Raw genomic sequence first — 18,085 nt, 5'->3', positions numbered from 1 at the left:
GTACACTCCTGCTCCTTAACTGACGACAGCCACCTCCGAGTGGATGACTACCGTAGACTCAGAGCCCGGCATTCTAGGCCGGCTTCCCTTCTTTTCCCAGAGTCTCCTAATGTGTCTCGTTCTGAGAGAAAGAACTCTCCTTAAAGGAGTGGGAATGAAGAGTAGAGCCTGTGCTGACAGCATAGTAGTGCCTCACCAACATTCTCTCCCCCAAAGGAGGCCCATCCAACAAAACCAGCCAAACAGGAGGGCAACCTGACCAAACAGAAGAACAGTTAAAGGATCTTACCTTTACAGTAAAAAATGCTACCTAAGGCAACATGCCTCTGAAAGGGGTTGAGTGAAATCAAAAACAAAGAGTAACAGAGGAAAAAGTTTAGAAAGCTTCAAAAAGTGGTCACAGAACCTTTCTCACAGAGCAGAAAAAGAGGAACCGAGGCCTGCCTTTCTTTTCAGTGCCTTGTAGCGAGCGCTCCCTCTGTGTTTTTCTGTCTTTAAGCTGCCTTTTCTCTCTCTCTCTTTTTTCTGCTCTTTACCGTGATTTTACAGCTGGCAAAGCAGGTGCAGCAAATGTCTTCTCACTGGTTTCTCTGATAGAAATAAGAGAATGGAAACGGATCCTGATTGGCTCTGAGTTGGCTCCGGGACCGCGCACGTGGACAGAGATGGTCTGTGTGTGGGATCTTTCGTGGTGGAGATCCCACCCATGGTGGAGAGTTCTGCAATCAGCAAAGACCAAGTGAAAGCAGGAAACTGAAAATACCCTTTTCAGTGGTTCAGGTTTCTTATCAAATTAGAAAAGGCTTCTGGAAAATAGCTTTCTGTTTACAACAGAGCCCATGCTTTTATAATCCCCTGAAAGGGGGTTTAATAGGTGTTAGAAAAGGAAGCGTGTGGGTGCATGGGGGATGTGTTTTTTTAAGGGCATTTACATTATTATACAATGATTTTTAAATTAAGATGTTTACTTTCGATTTGTTAACATTTTTCAAGTACTGTAGCAACATTCTACATGTCCACGATCACACTATTTATTTGAAATGTTTTACTCTTGTATGTAAGTAGTTCAACATGTTCACACATAGACGAGGCTGAAAGCTGCACATGTTGCCAGCAGGGGGCAGTGGAACTTCACATTTTGAGACGTGAGAGGAAATGCTTTCCAAGGGTCAACATGAGCAACTGTTGCCATTTTACAGGCAAAGACCCATCATTCCCAAGATTCCTGGTGCTGGAACCAGTACTTGCTAGTAGCCTGAAAGCCAGAAATAGCTCATGAATACCCATGGAGTGTGCTGTAGTACTCCCCACCCACTCACTCCACAGTAAGCTCTGAGCCCTACCAGTTGTGCACAGAGGCCAGTTTTGGAGAACCCCAACCATGATAACACATATAAAACAGTGCAAGTTTGGACTGGAGAACATCTTCGCTTCTGGCAAAACCTTTACTTTCCAGGTCAATATCCTGAAGAGCAAATCAAGGCTTGCTGCTGCATAATTGCCCCCATTAGTTGAGGACTCAGCGCTTGGACTGCTCTCCCTCCAGAGGAACCTGAAAATAGGGTGACACACAGATTCTGAGGAGATGGATGAGGACTACCCAACAATCAGTGCGGTCCAATGACCTCGTTCTCAGGGAAGCAACCGCTGAGAAGCTGCAGGCCCTGTGCAGCGACATCTCCACGGAAACCTCAGAACCTGCCCTAGACATCTATCTGAGAGATGCTCCCGCCATTAATGACTTGATCTGACACTCAAGACAAACCGGTGCCGCCACTTCTAACTATGGCTCCACCTTCAGCGCTTTAACCTCTGAGCAAACCTTGTGTCCACCACGGGCAGGCTACCTATTCTATCTGAGACTCAACACTGATCATAGACCCCACTTCCAGCAATTTCCCCACTTCATGGTCTGCAACCTCTTAGCCAATCATGTGTCCTGCAAGGCCATACCATCTATTCTCTTGGAGACTCAACACCAACCATTGGCACCAGCTTCAGCGATGGTTCCATCTTCAGCGCTCCAACCTGTGAGCCATCTTCTGTCCTACACGGCCATCTCGTCTAATGTTTCAGAGAATAGCTATGCAATGTGTAGACCTTCAGTGTGAATCCACCCCCACGCCCATCAGATGGTGCATCGATGAATAGATCCTTCTTGCCCCAGGACCTCATCAAATAAAACATGCTGGAGAGCTAAAGGCAGTGTGTGCCAGAGGTGACCCTGGCCTGCTTCTATCAAATAATAGCCAGTCAATAATAACCCAGAATGGTAACTGAGATTATCAAATTGAAAATGACATTATAGTTTTCAATTCAATAATTTAAAAACAACAAAATATATTAGTTTTTTTCTTTTTTTCCAAAAAAGGAAGCTATACGCACCTTATTACCTTTTATTGTTTTAAAATGTGTTCTTGGTTTGTCATTTACCTAATAATAAAAGCAGACCCCCTTTTTATCTCTCAGTTGACCTGATTACCACTTATTTTGCACTTGAATATTTCCAGCTATAAAGGAACAGCTCTAACACCAGTGGGAACCCCAGAAACTCCAAAATATCCTACTTCCTTGGTCCTCCACACCTGCTCTAAACCATTCTGGTCCTGACCACAATTGTTTTTTTTTTATTACATTTAAACTAATAATTAATGATGGGTTATTTTTAAAATAATTGCGTGATTTCCTTTCTTCATTTTTACACTACTTATTTTCAGAAAATGCCATTTTGATGTGTTCATTATCAGGTTTCCTCTTTTATGGAAAAGTTATTTTTTCCTGTGTCCCACTGATCTATGCAACTTTTGCACAATACCAAGGATGATCAGAATCTCAAATGGCCTCAATTTCCAAGACACTGGTGTGTATGTAGCCTATCAACTCCCCTTCAACTTGGGAAGGACGGGCAACGGCCGTCGTCTTTATCATCACACTCACCTCTCTAGCTTGTCATGCACATACTCTCTAAAAACATGACATCTCTTCTGATCAATCACTGAGTAATCCCAATGACCTTAAAATCCAATTCAATCCTCTTAAGAGCCTTTTTGATAGGAACACTGAACCCAAGATAAGTTCACTGACTATGTTCACTCATTCACAAGCGAATATTGGTTTAAACGTCGTTTGCTGGTGTGAAATGGAAAGGGGATGACCTAGGGCTGTCATTGTAAGAATGATCTGGAACAGAGTCATTTTAACTAGCACCGGTTTTGCATGCAGGGGAAAGAGCACTCACTTGAGCAGATGACGCTGGCGTCCTCCTGGTGCACACAGTTGTGCCTCTTCCATCCAGAATGAGGGCAATCCCACAGGCGGGACTCCAAGCCGCTGCATGCGACATCATCCAGGAGAATGCTTCCATTGCCTTGACCGAAGTAGGCCATGCTCAGAGCAGAAAGAGCCGACCCGCAGCCGAGCTGTCTGCACACGACTTGAGCATCGTTCAGGTCCCAGCCATCATCGCACACCGTCCCCCAGTAGGAATCATACCAGATTTCGACACGGCCCGCACACCTGCTGGAACCATTCTGGAGACGGATGGAGTAATTACCTGAAATAGAAGACCAGGGAAAAGAATTGGGACACTAAGAGAGCATTCAACACCCTTAGAGAGGCATAAAGACCAGTCTAATGGAAGCCCTCCAGAAGCTAAGAATATAAAGGTTCTTCCTCCAGCGAGGAAGATGCCCGAGAGCAAGATGCAATATTATAAAACTGCATCAGAACATTCTAGAAGACACTACGGCATTGGAAATGACGGGCCATGTAATGACAGCCAACCACCTTAAGACTCCATATCGTATCGCAGAAGAATTGTAACATCACTTCTCATCCATGAAACACACTTAAAAGTTCAGACCATGAGAATTCTTCTCATCTCCTGCCGGCTAGCCTTAGTAATGTGAAACAAGAAATGACACATAAATGCAACAAACATGACAGAAGTAGCATAACCGCTATGAACAGTGGCAAGCATTATCACAGCATCAAGAATATCATTTAATTACTCCTTCTAATCAGGTACATCGTAGCATATTGATCTCAAGGTAACCAAACACTGCCAATGCATTGATCTCCCCATATGTGACTGCAACACAGAATTAGACTGATTGAAATTGGCCTCTTTATATTTGAGGGCCAGCACAGAATTAGCGTGAATGGAATTTGCCTCCCGATGTTTGAGGACCAGCACAGAATTAGGGTGAATGGAAATGGCCTTCCCATGTTTGAGGAACAGTACAGAATTAGGGTGAATGGAATTGGTCTCCCAAGTTTGAGGACCAGCACAGAATTAGGGTGAATGTTATTGGCCTCTGCCTATATGAGGGCCAGCACAGAATTAAGGTGAATGGAATTGGCCTCACAAGTTTGAAGACCAGCACAGAATTAGGCTGAATGGAATTGGCCAACATTTTTGAGGACCAGCACAGAATTAGGGTGAATGGAATTGGCCTCCCCATGTTTGAGGAAAAGAACAGAATTAGGGTGACTGGAATTGGCCTCTCCAAGTTTGCGCACAAGCACAAAATTAGAGTGAATGGAATTGGCCTTGCCATGTTTGGGGGCCAGCAATGAATTAGGGTGAATGGAATTGGCATCTACAAGTTTGCGGACAAGCACAGAATGAGGGTGAATGGCATCGGTCTCCCAAGTTTGAGGACCAGCACAAAGTTAGGGTGAATGTTATTGGCCTCTCCAAGTTTGCGCACAAGCACAGAATTAGGGTGTATGGAATTGGCCTCCCCATGTTTGAGGAAAATAACAGAATCAGGGTGAATGGAATTGACCTCCCCATGTTTCAGGCCCAGCACAGCATTAAAGTGCATGGAATTGGCCTTGCCATGTTTCAGGGCAAGCAAGAAATTAGGGTGAATGGAATTGGCTTTGCCATTTTTGGGTTCAGCACCGAATTTGGGTGAATGCAAATGGTCTCCCCATGATGGAGGACCAGCAGGAAATCAGGGTGAATGGAAATGGCCTCCACACATTTGAGGTTCAGCGCAGAATTAGGGTGATTAGAATGTGCCTCCCCATGTTTGAGGACCAGCTCAGAATTAGGGTGATTTCAATTGGCCTCCCCATGTTTGAGGACCAGCACAGAATTACGGTGAATAGAAAGGACCTCGCATTGTTTGGGGGCCAGTACAAAATTGGGGTGAATGGAAATGGTCTCTCCATGTTTGGGGGCCAGTACAGAAGAAGGATGAATGGAAATGCACCACCTCCGTGTTTGAGGACCAGCGTAGAATTAGGCTGAATGGAAAGGACCTCGCCATATATGGGGGCCAGTACAGAATTGTGGTGAATGGAAATGGTCTCTTCATGTTTGAGGACCAGCACAGAATTAGGGTGATTTCAATTGGCCTCCCCATGTTCGAGGACTAGCACAGAATTAGGAAGAATGGAAGGGACCTCGCCTTTTTGGGGGCCATTACAGAATAAGGATAAATGGAAATGCACCACCCCCATGTTTGAGTACCAGCACAGAATTAGGGTGAATGGCAGTAGGACAGTAACTGAGATTCTAGTCCCACTCATGTTCTGCAATGAACACTTGTATATCAAAAACACTAATCAGTTTTGCTATAGAGAAGTAAAAACACAATGCCTCATTACAAGCTTGCCGGTTCAGATACAACGGTACCGGTAAGCTTGCCGGTACCATTGTATCCAGACCGGCAAACTCCGAGTTGTGCTTGTGGGTGCCTTTCATTCCGCCAAGTCTGACCTGGCGGAATGAAAGGCACCTGCGAGCACAGCACGTCGGATGCACCGGCACCGTTATAAACGGTGCCCGTGGATCCAACGTCCCCATTCCCATTGAGCCCTATGGACTCAATGGGAATGGGGAAGATTTATTTCCAGCGCCCAGGAATGGGCAAATACCGGGTCCGGCAAGGTCGTAATGACCCGGCAATTGGCCATTTGTGGGCGCTGGAAAAAAAAAATACCGGCAGCAGCCGTGCCTATATTACTACTGCCAGCCTCGTAATGAGGCCCTAAGTCTTCCTAACATTCAACGGTCTGACTCTACAACGGTAGTTACACCCAGCCTCATCCGTAGACTAGGTAAAGGCCCAGAATTCAGTGGGGTGTATAGGCCCTTGGTTCTTCTGAATCTTGAGGTCAAGCTTTTTACAAAGTTTTTCAAATCTAGTTTGGAGACCACCCCAGCCTCAATATGATCCAGTCTGTCCAAGCAGGCTTTGTCATAAGCTAATAGCCACTTGACAATATTTATAAAACATCCCACCTTCTGGATAAAATAAACACCTCTCACTTGGCCCCTTCATCATACTCATGCAGAAAAAGCATTCGACAGGGTGGACTGGGCCTTCTTCAAGAAGACTGGGCAAGCTCTGGGTTTTCATGAAATATTCATTAGGAACGTCACGCCCAAATATTTGGTCCGGCACCAAAATAAACGACAGGATTGGGGAACTAGACAATGGTGACTGCTCTTCCATTTCCTTTTACTTCTAGTTATGGCTTATTCTGCTACACAGGTCAGGGGCAACACGAGAAAGCAGTGGATCCATTTTAGCATTGTGGTATTTAAGTTCATAATGTTTGCTGATGGTGAATTAGTTGATGTCTCTCAGCAAATTACTTTAGTGCTTTAAGTATAGAATTAGGTCTCTTTACAAAGGTATCAGGTTTGAAAGTTAACTTCCCTATTTTGGGATGTGCGCTATCTTTTTAAACGCTGAAGGGAAAAAGAAAACTAAAATAATTGATTTGGTGAAAATTGATTAAGAAATGTATGAGGTATTTGGGGGATGAACATTAACAACTTCGGCAGCCGGGGCAACGCGCCCCTTTTGTGATCCATAAAGGGCAACATGTTCAAAGGGCAGAAGCTTGCCCTTTCCTAGTTTCATGGAGATCAATTTGATGACAATTGATGTGCTTCCACTCCTGCGGGCCCACTGCCAGAGTGGAATGTCTCCAGACAAGACAAGGGGTTCCCCAACCTGAGGTTCGATGGCAGACTCAACCAGACAGCTTACTGAACTTCAGAAATCTTTTCAAGGTTATCTTTTCAAGAAGCAGCTTAATCTCAGATCTTTATATGGTTGTTTCTCTGGACTCAGGACTACATACAGGACCTCCTTGTCAGGAGAAATGACCTGGGGGCTTAGGTAATCAGCTGACCAGCAATGACTGGATGGCAACATAGGCCAGGTCATCAAGTCCCTCTCTATGTGTACACTACAACAAGCTTTAATTCAAGCTCATTCACCGCTGTTATCTCACCACAGTGAGGCTATATGCTGAATCCGTGAATAGCTGGAGACCGTGCAGGGCTGATGGGAAATTACTACTTGTCTTGGGTGACTATCCAAAAAGTTTCTCCTGATTCTGGGCCAATCCTATCCCTCCATCCACACTAACCAACCTCGTCCTCTTTCTTGCAGAGCCACGTGAGCACCTGGAGACTGCCCCTGGGTGGTAGCGATGCACGGTATAACTCAACATAACATATCCCAGGGATAAAAAGAGGGTGTTGGATGACCCCGCAGCGAATATGCATCACACAGAAGATGAAGCGTGAGCCGGGGCAGTGTGGCAAGGATAGACATAGGAGGCAATCCCTCGGCAGGTGACAATGTTTTGCAAACACTAGGATCATGAAAGATTTTGGCAGTTCTGGGTGTGGATGGATTTGGTGAGGAATGGTGATCAGGATGAATACAGTATCTTTATTGCTCTCTTATAAGTAGCTTTGACATGACTCTACACTATGCAGACACATAAACACAGCTCCTCTCTTCAGGGAGTCAAACAAAGGGTTCCCTGTTACTTTCCATGTAAAAATATTCTGCCAGATTTTGCCAATTATGGTTTTCCTTATTAGGGATTCTACTTACTTGATTGACAATATTATCATTATGTTCAGTGTCACAGGAGGCTACTGATGTCCAAAATGATAAATAAGCCACATCCAGCATGCTTGCTGGGTGTCGCAATGGATCATTGGACAGTAGCGGTTCCATAAAATAAACACTGGTCTTCATTACGAGTCCGGCGGTAACCCTGCCGCTGCTACCGGCGGATTGCCGCCAGACTCTATATTTTACTGGCGCCTGACTTCCTGGTGCCACCATGCTATTACAAGTCCGGCAGCCCGAAAGTCAGGCACCGGTAAAATGTAAGCCCCTTAGGGCTCTATGGGAGTGGGGACTATGAAGCACCGGCACGATGGCTAACGGTGCCGGCGCTTCCGTGAACAGTCTGCCTACCGTGGACCCAGCGCCCGGCAGGGTCTGACCTGTCGGCCACAGTGTTCACTGCTGGCAGACACTTTAGTTTGCCGGTCCAGAAATAAGGGTGCCGGTGAGCCGACCGGCACACTTAGAATGAGGCCCACTGACTTCAATGTAAAAAGGTCCTACCTTCAGCAGATGTGTTCGTAGGGATGCGAGTCTGAGCTGGAAAAGAAAGAGGACACACTGTCAGTCCCCAGAAATGACTTGGTGGCCGACCCAGGAGTAAATGACCTGAGAATTACCTGGAGTTGATGGTGGTCTTGCAGCTGCAAGAAGAGGGAAAAAGAACAATTAACACAGAAGGCGTGCAGGATGGGGGACGTTTCAACATTCAGCAAGTTTCAAGTATTCTGGTGGTTACAACAAATACCCCAGAAAGACTGAATTTCTATGATCTTTGAACCTAAAGGAACAACTGAACCAACACAAGCAAAATCAACCCTTGAACTGCGCTGAGCAGTAGGAACTCAAGTAGCAGGACAGCTCCATGCCAACAGCCCCCACTATCAGAGCCTGTGACAAATTGGATTCTGCCTCACAGGAGTACAAGGATGAGTAGGGGTAAAATGACACACTGAGACCTCACATAGGGACCGTAAAGATATACACCTCCTTGAGCTTTTGTGGTAACAAGGGCCGAGGGAAGGCTATATAAGAGGGGTGCGAAGGTGACCCAGTAGTGAACCAAACAACAAAGTATTGCAGTCCAAAATAAAGCAAATGTCCAATCAAGGTTCTATAAATATATGTATACTTTAATCAAACACACCATCTGCAACAGAACAAACAGAAATACTGTACAAAAACCCATCCCAAAGGAAGAACAGAGAAGTTATAACAGACTGAGGGAAGTCACACTGAGTGTAGTACCAGGGGTGTTAGATAAATTACTAGCCACAAAAAGGATATCTTGGATGAAAACAGGAGCGATCGTGACCTAACCAACCTCTAGGGTCCAAGTGGACTGAGGGGGCAGTTCAGAATCAAAAGTACCAGGATTCAGTTCTTGTTAGGCTGACATAGGCAGTCCCGGTGTTGAGCGTAGATGTGAGCTGATCAAGCTCAGTTTGAGCACCGAGGATTGTGTGGGCCCAAACAGCAAGCAAGCGCCATGTAGGAGGGAATGCGGTCACTCAGTACCGTAGAGGGGTTGCTCTCAAGGATGCAGATCAGGGAGGTCGAGGAATGCTTTGCAGTTGGTCAGGCTGAGTCGAACATTAACCACGGGGAGGGGTCCATGAGTGACGCTCTAACACTCGCCTGGCCCTCGCCCCCCACCACTTGCCTGCTAGTTGCATTTCCCACACAGAGTTATTAGGGTTTTTTTGTCTTGCTCTTTTAGACTGTTGATGTAAAGTGGAAACTCAGTAAGCAAGTGTACATTCTCATGAAAATCAAATACATTGCTTTGAAAAAAAGTATAGACCCTCTCCATTGACAAGGAGACTCTGTATCAGAAACGGGACTGAACAAGAACAAGCCAACAAGCCCCCACTACAATGGGGAAACTTTGTATAAGAATAAACTCTACTCTTTGCAGCGGAAGACTCAGTATCAGAATGTACTCTACACTTTGCAAGGGAGAGTCTATAAAATAATAAACTCTCTCTTTGCAGTAGAGACTCTGTATCTGAATGAAGTCTACTCTTTGCAGGGGAGAATTCATAAAATAAACTCTACTCTTTGCAGGGGAGATGTTATGAAATAATAAACTCCCTCTTTGCAGTGGAGAATCTGTATCTGAATTAACTCTACTCTTTGAAGGGGAGTACTCTTTGCAGGGGCGTAGTTATAGAATAATAAACTCTCTTTTTGCAGTGGAGACTCTGTATCTGAATACACTCTACTCTTTGCAGAGGAGATGCAATAAAAGAATACACTCTCTTTGCAGGGGGTACTCAGTATCAGAATGAACTGTACTCTTTGCAAGGGATAGTCTATAAAATAATAAACTCTCTTTGCAGTGAAGACTCTGTATCTGAATGAACTCCACTCTTTGCAGGGGGAGACTCAGTATCAGAATGTACTCTACTCTTTACAACAGAGAGTCTATAAAATAATAAACTCTCTTTGTAGTAGAGAATCTGTATCTGAATGAACTCTACTCGTTGCAGGGGAGAGTCAGTATCAGAATGTACTCTACTCTTTGCAAGGGAGGGTCCATAAAATAATAAACTCTCTCTTTGCAGTGGAGACTCTATCTGAATGAACTCTACTCTTTGCAGGGGAGATTTAAAAAAATAATAAACTTTACTCGTTGCAGGGGAGACGTTATAAAATAATAAACCCTCTCTTTGCAGTGGAGACTCTGTATCTGAATTAACTCTACTCTTTGCAGGGGAGATTTCATGGAATAATAAACTCTACTCTTTGTACGGGAACTGTTATTAAATAATAAACTCTCTCTTTGCAGTGGAGACTCTGTATCTGAATGATATCTACTCTTTGCAGGGGAGAGTCTATAAAAGAATAAACTCCCTGCCGGGGAGACAGTTTTAGAATGCAATCTACTCTTCGCAGGAGAGATTTCATAAAATAATAAACTCTACTCTTTGCAGGGGAGATTTTATAAAAGAATAAACTGTCTCTTTGCAGGGGAATATGTATCAGAATGAACTCTACTCTTTGTAGGGGAGCTTCTATAAAGAATGAACTCTACTCTTTGCAGGAGAGATTCTATAAAACAAACTCTACTCTTTCCAGGGTAGATGCTATAAAAGAATAAACTCTCTCTTTGCGGGAGAAACTTTATCAGAATGCAGGGGAGATGTCATAAAAACTCTTTGCAGGGGAGACTGTATCAGAATAAACTCTCTCTTTGCAAGTGAGACTCTGTACCAGAATGAACTTTACTCTTGGCAGGGGGGAGTCTATAAAGGATTAGTACTCAGCGAGGGACAATGAGATTGTAACATGCAATCTCATTGCCCATGCCGTGGCATTACCTGACTGGGAATCCCTCTCCCCCACAACGTTCCTTCATTTCTGTCCTCGGCGGGGGGCATGGGGGTGTCAGCCACTCCGCCAATGAGGAGGCTCGGAACAAGGTAATCCCTCTCCGAGACACCCCACGGATGTAGGCTGCCATCTTCCCCCGCCGGGGATCGAGTTAAGGGTTGTTCCCTCCCCCTTGCCCCCCATTCCAAAGAATCCCATCTCTGCCCTCCCAAACCCACTTACCTTCTTTTTTTTCCATTTCGGGATCGGATGCGCAGGGAACACTTCTGTCCCCAGCACCTCCGCTCCCGATCCGTGACAGGCCATCATGGAAAGGAAGAAGGGACTACATCATTCAGGGGTTACCTCACATTTGGGTGATATTCCCTCCTACCAAGTGAGGATATCAGACTTGTGTACAATACAAAGGAAGGAAAAACAAACCACTCTCAACAAAGCTTCCTAGATGTGTCCTCCAGATATATTTTCAAGAAGCAACCATTATGAACAAATATAGGTTGGATCTAGTGAACATGAATCACAACCAACGTAACCTAAAGTTTAAATTTTTATTCATTTTCTGCATTTAAACACGCCTCACATAAACATTTAAAAAAAACATTTATAAATCACTAGAATTTTCGTATCATAAAATAATTCCACCTCACAAATTTAAAGTCACAAATCACTTAATAACCTAGATTAACTGCCGATGGAATAATTTCTCAATTATTGAAGTGACTTATGAAGACGATGAAGTCCTTGACCCCAGGGTGAGTTGCATTTGAATTTATGGTATCCCCCTGGGGATGGGGCTTTTTTAGAGGACATTATTGCTGTTCAATATGGTCATTGATTAAGGTGCTGTGTGTATTGGTTTTGGGTACCTGATACTCTGAGTGAGTTCCCTGTCTATTAGAAAGGTGAAGAGCAAGATTTGGCTTTGCTATAGAGTCAGAAGCCAATGGTACAGGTATATTAAAGATTGTATATCTGTCCACCCTAGGGGTGATTAGGGATTGGCTAGGTCTACTCATTGACCGGGGATGCCCATGTGGTAATGTGTGTTCTTTTATGTGTCTTTAGATATAAAAATCTGGTATGAGAAAAGATCCACTAGAAGCACAAGATGAATTTTCTGCCCCTGAAGAATGTCCAGTGATTTGTAACATTGAGGACAGAAACTTATATAAATCAGGCTATTGTAACATGGTGGGGAATTGGGGAATAAAATGAATTGAGTTGCCACTGATGTTTTGAAAATTAAGTGATTTGTGACTTTAAATTTGTGAGGTGGAATTATTTTATGATACGGAAATTCTAGTGATTTATAAATGTTTTTTTAAATGTTTATATGAGGTGTGTTTAAAAGCAGAAAATGAATAAAAATTTAAATTTTAGATTACGTTGGTTGTGATTCATGTTCACTAGATGGAACCTATATTTGTTCATAATGGGGGGCGTGGCCAACCGCCATGTAGAGCGGACGCGACTTCGGCAAGCTCCGCAAGATGAGCCATCGATAAGCTGTTTTTCCTGTATTTAAGCCGGCCTCAGCGCCTACAAATCATCCCGAGAGCCGCCGGCGGCGACGAGAACCTCCTGGACCCTTCACACGCGAGGGTGGAAGCCCGGGAGCCGAGCTGAGAGGATCGCACACCCCACGACGCGGACAGCCAAGATGGCGGCTCACATCTGCTGAGCCATCCGAGAGAGGGCCGCCCTGCGCCGCCGAGCGGAACGGCGAGGGGGTGCCCCTGCTGACCCCCCGGTGGCCACCCCTGCGGTAGGCTCGGGAGCCCCAAGCCCGAAAACGAGTGATCGACTGAGGCGGACGAGGGCGCCTGCTGGCCCCGCTGTCGGAACCGCAGGGGACGGAGGCCCGGCTGGAACCGAGGCCCAGAGATCGCGCACTACACCGAGTGCGAGTGCACCGGCCACCTCGCGCTGCCCCGGTTGGCGATACCACCGGAGCTGCGCACCCCTGCCCGAATTGCGCCACGGGGGGCGGAGTGCTGGAACCGCGGCATTCGGAACGGGCAGCTACAGAAAGGAGTTCCCCCCCCCCACCGGGCACCGAGAAAAGCAGCGCGGGCCGAAACGCGAAGACTTTCCACGAACTACCATATCAGGCCTAGCCAGGCCGTATCGCACCCCGCGGTGCCTGGAGGCCCTTGAGAACCGGCGCCGGAGCGCTTGACGCCCCGCGGGAGGGCCCGAAGCGTGGACCATAACCCTCCGAGCGCCGGAGGACATCAAGCGAGCAACTTCCACAGCGAGGTGAGGGGATGTCCTGCCCGGATAAGTCAGCGGGGAGGGGGACCAGGTCTAAACAGCGGCAGACCACCCTGGATGCCTACACAGCCCCCGAACCCCCCAGCCCTGAGTGCCCGACCATGGCGACTGCCGCAGGGGACACGAGCGCTACTCCAGCGACGCCTGAACCCACTAACTTGCAACTCTTGGAGGCCATCAAGCTAATCCAAACGACTATGGTGAATAAAATCGACGCAGTGGCCATAGATCTGGGACTCCTCCGCCAAGACGTCCGCTCCCTGGCTAATCGAACGGAGGCACTCGAGACTCAAGTACGCGAGAATTCCGAAGCGAACACCCAACTTCTCCATGACATGGAAGGCCTCCAGCAAACGGTCAAAAACCTCGAGAACAAGGTGGAAGAGGCCGAAGGGAGGGCCCGCCGGAATAACATCCGGCTGCTCGGACTGCCTGAGGGCATCGAAGGCCCAGACCCCACCAACTACGTGGAAAACCTCCTGCTGCAGGAAATCGGCGCAGAGAAACTATCGCAGGGGTTCTCCATCGAAAGGGCCCATAGGTCGCTTGCCAAGAGGCCCCCGCCAGGTGGCCCACCCAGGCCCATGATTGCTAAAGTGTTAAACTACAGAGACCGCGAGGTCGTCCTGGCGTACTCTCGGTCAGGGGGCCAGATATTGAGAAATTCGGCCAGGATCGCCATCTACCCCGACTACACTTTTCAAGTGCAGATGAGCAGGGCCCAGTTCATCTACACCAAAGCCAGGTTGAAGGCCGCTGGTTTGAAATACATGCTCCTTTACCCTGCTAGGTTGAAAGTAATACACAAGAACAGAGCCCACCTATTCGACACACCGGAACAAGCCCGGGACTGGATGGACGAGCAGCAACTACCAGACATAGACGACAAGAGGCGCAGGCCGCGCTGATACACCTACCTAAGACTACTGTATTATACCGCACCATAAGAACACTGCAATCCAACCCCAGGAGCAGCTGAAGGGATCCTACCACGCGGAACACCGAGGTTTTAGCTCCCTCAACCCCCCAGGAGCTTGTGTTTTTCTGTTTTTTCAGGGTACGTTTACCCACCCGTAGGGCACCCGAAGACCATGCCAGGTCCTAGGGAGCGGAAACGGGACAGTCACGACGAGGAGCACCTTGTTAGACCAGTTATTTGTTGGGGAAGTTCTTTCTTAGGGAAAGGGGTGCCGGATATCCGCACCCTAGTTGGGATCCCTAAAGTTGACACACCGAGACCACAGGACTCCTCCAATACCACAGCACCTCCAATGAGGCCTCGACCGGGACCTGGACTAGTGAGAGTACACCACCTTGACTATGGCTGAGAGAGTGAAAGTGATGACATGGAACGTCAGAGGCATGAATAGCTACGTGAAACAGCGAAGAATTCAAGCATACCTGCGACGATGCAAGGTAGGGATCGCCATGCTTCAGGAGACACACCTAACGGAGGCTAAACTGACTGCGCTAGCCAAAACCTGGCGGGGGACCTTGGTGGGATCCTCCTACTCCTCATATGCTAGGGGGGTCCTGGTGTGGATTAACCCGTCAGTCCCTTTTAAAGTCACGGACACAAAAACGGATAACGAGGGTAGGATGGCGCTGGTGCAGGGTACCATGGAGGGAAGAGACCTATGCCTGATTAGCACATACGCACCCAACCATGACGCCACAGCTTTTTTCCGCTCCTTGAGCCCTAGACTATGCCCCCACGCAAACAGCACCATGATCTGGGGCGGGGACCACAACTGCACTTTAGACCCCCTCAAAGATAGGTCAGACACCAAACACTCCCGCCCGTCCCCCCCCGCCAAGATACTATCCAAACTGATTTCCAATCTGTCCCTTAGCGACCTGTGGAGGGAACTGAACCCGGAGAGACGGGAATACTCCTTCTTCTCCCCGCCACATAACGTCCACACTAGGCTGGACTACATGCTAGTCAGCCTGGAGCAGCAAGCCACTTTCAGCGAGGCACAATACTTACCCAGAGTATTATCAGACCACTCACCCCTGTCGGTCACTTGGGAGGTACACCCGCCCAGACCCCCTATCCCTACATGGAGACTGCGAGCAGAAGCATTGCTTGACGCGGCCTTCAGGGACCACGTACAAGACAGCACAGACGAATATTGGCTACACAATCTAGGCAGCGTAGATCGCATCAGCACCGCTTGGGAGGCGTATAAGGTGGTCATGAGAGGGGACATGCTGGCAGCGGTAGGGGGAACCCAAAAGGCCATCACGAACGCCCTGGCAAAAGCAGAAAGTAAGCTGGGGGAGCTGGAGAATAGAGCGAACCCGACCCCCGAGCAGGTACGGGAAATAATAGCGCAGAGACAAGCCTGTCTGTCACACTGGGAGTCCCTGGGGAAACTAAGCTACGCCAAGCACACGGAAAGGACACACGCCCTGGGAGACAAGCCCGGCAAACTCCTGGCCTGGCTGTACAAAAGGGAATCCCCTAGGACCCCCATCTGCCACATCCTCAGACCAGATGGCACTGCGGTGCACACCCAGGCTGATATTAATATGGTCTTCTCCGAATACTACCAGGACTTATATTCTCAAGCCCCGCCCCCGTTAGACACCGGGATCGAGGACGCCCTAGACTGCATAGAGTTACCCAAACTAGACCCACAGTTGGCCGCAACCCTGGAAGACCCAATCACCCCAGACGAGGTCAAGGCAACCATTAGATCTTTACCCTCTGGGAAAGCCCCAGGTATGGATGGCCTCCCGGGGGAATTCTATAAGACATATGAGGAGACCCTCGCCCCGCTGCTGGCACAAGTGTACAATGAGGCTTTCGAACGCGGCATACTCCCTGACTCCATGAGGGAAGCTGTAATCATCCCCTTGCTGAAGCCCGGCAAAGATGGAACAGATTGCGGTTCCTATAGACCTCTCTCCATGCTCAATGTCGACTGCAAAATACTTTCGGCACTCCTCGCCAACAGGCTACGCAAGGTGATCCCCCTGTTGATTCACCACGACCAAACTGGCTATGTACCTGGGCGCTCTATCACTGAAAATTTACGCAGGTTGCACCACATCATATACCGCACTGAGCATGACACCCAGAAATACGCGGTGGCATCACTAGACGCCACCAAGGCCTTTGATTCGGTTAATTGGGAATGGTTGTACGCCACCATGGCCAGGATGGGCATTGGACCCGCCTTTCTTAAATGGACCCATTTGCTTTACACACACCCCGAGGCTAGAGTGCGTACCAACAAGACGTACTCTGACAAATGGCCCCTCCACAGAGGCACACGACAGGGATGTCCCTTATCTCCCATGCTCTATATCATTGCTGCTGAGCCAGTGGCCGCGTACATCCGGCAGGAATACGGTGGGGGAGGCATTATACTTGATGGAGTGACTCACATCATCTCCATGTACGCGGACGACACCCTCCTCTACCTCAATAACCCTGAGCATCTCCTGCCCTACATCTTGGAGACTCTGGACTGCTTCCAAAAACACACAGGCATCCAGATAAACAAAGACAAGTCGTGTCTCTACCCCCTCGCAGCGCTACACAGCAATGAGGGCGGACCCCTGCCCCCACTGGCTCTCCAGTGGCAGGTAACGTCCTTTAAATACTTGGGCATTGTCATACACCGTAGCCCGTACACAGAACACATCCTCAACACAGCCAGATCAAAGGACGCACTCACCAACTCCATGGCCTTCTGGGGCAAACTTCCCCTTTCTGTGGCGGGGAGGGCGGGTCTCCTCAAAATGGTAGCGCTCCCACGCCTACTGCATTGCTTCACCAATGTCCCCTACAACATCCCCTCAGCCTTTTTCAGAGAATTGAACAAACTCTGCAGAGAATTCCTGTGGCAGGGAGGCAGGCACAGGGTGGGGCTTGACATCCTCCAGAGACCCTACGAGAGGGGCGGACTGAAAGTCCCTAATTTCGAACTATATTATCTGGCCAGCCAATTGAAACACGTAACGCACTGGATGGCGGATGAAACCACCACTGACACCAGACTTCTCCAGCCGGCCCTGCCACTACTGCTACTTAGAGACTTGTTGTGGGTCGGGAAGGGGGCTCCACAACGTCACCCATACCTGGCCATGTTGGGAACCCAGCTCTGGAAGAGGGCCTGTAAGGCTGTGGGGCTGCGAGATCCGTACTCCCCACAGATCCCCATCGCTGCAGTCATGGCGACACCCTCATGGGGGCACACCGAGGCTCGCTCGGTATGGGAGCCCCACGGAGTAGCGACGCTGGGCGACCTCATGCACGAACACGAACTTTCCACATTCTCCGACCTCTGCGAGTCGACGGGCCTGCCCATCGGGCAGTTCTTGCTCCACGGGGCAATAACTCGGGCCTTAAGGAAGAGATGGCCTGAGGCAGACAATCGATTTACAGAGAATGAAACCATCGAAACCTTGCTGGACACAGCCGAGGGAGGCCACGAAACCTCCAGAATATACGAGGCCCTGTTACAGGCAACAACAACGAATGAACTGAAATGCAAAAAGAGATGGGAGAGCGAAATGGGCCTTGTATTCGAGGACAACGCATGGGAAAAGATTACCCACTACCACAA

The 18,085-nt window shown here is 48.1% G+C and overlaps 1 protein-coding gene across 1 annotated transcript in view; it reads right to left on the bottom strand.

The window, feature by feature from the left end:
• LOC138473323 (deleted in malignant brain tumors 1 protein-like) overlaps positions 1–18,085 on the bottom strand; it is a 911,582-nt gene that overhangs the window by 485,171 nt on the left and 408,326 nt on the right. Inside the window, exons 23-25 of the mRNA XM_069611989.1 lie at positions 8,516–8,539; positions 8,400–8,435; positions 3,239–3,553 (exon numbers count right to left, since the gene is read on the bottom strand). Coding sequence (XP_069468090.1) covers positions 3,239–3,553; positions 8,400–8,435; positions 8,516–8,539 — 375 coding nt within the window. The remainder of the gene's footprint in view (positions 1–3,238; positions 3,554–8,399; positions 8,436–8,515; positions 8,540–18,085) is intronic.

Source organism: Ambystoma mexicanum, chromosome 8 (assembly GCF_040938575.1).
Source record: "Ambystoma mexicanum isolate Mex_15411 chromosome 8, UKY_AmexF1_1, whole genome shotgun sequence".
Classification (NCBI taxonomy): domain Eukaryota; kingdom Metazoa; phylum Chordata; class Amphibia; order Caudata; family Ambystomatidae; genus Ambystoma; species Ambystoma mexicanum.
This window is presented reverse-complemented; position numbering and strand designations above follow the sequence as displayed.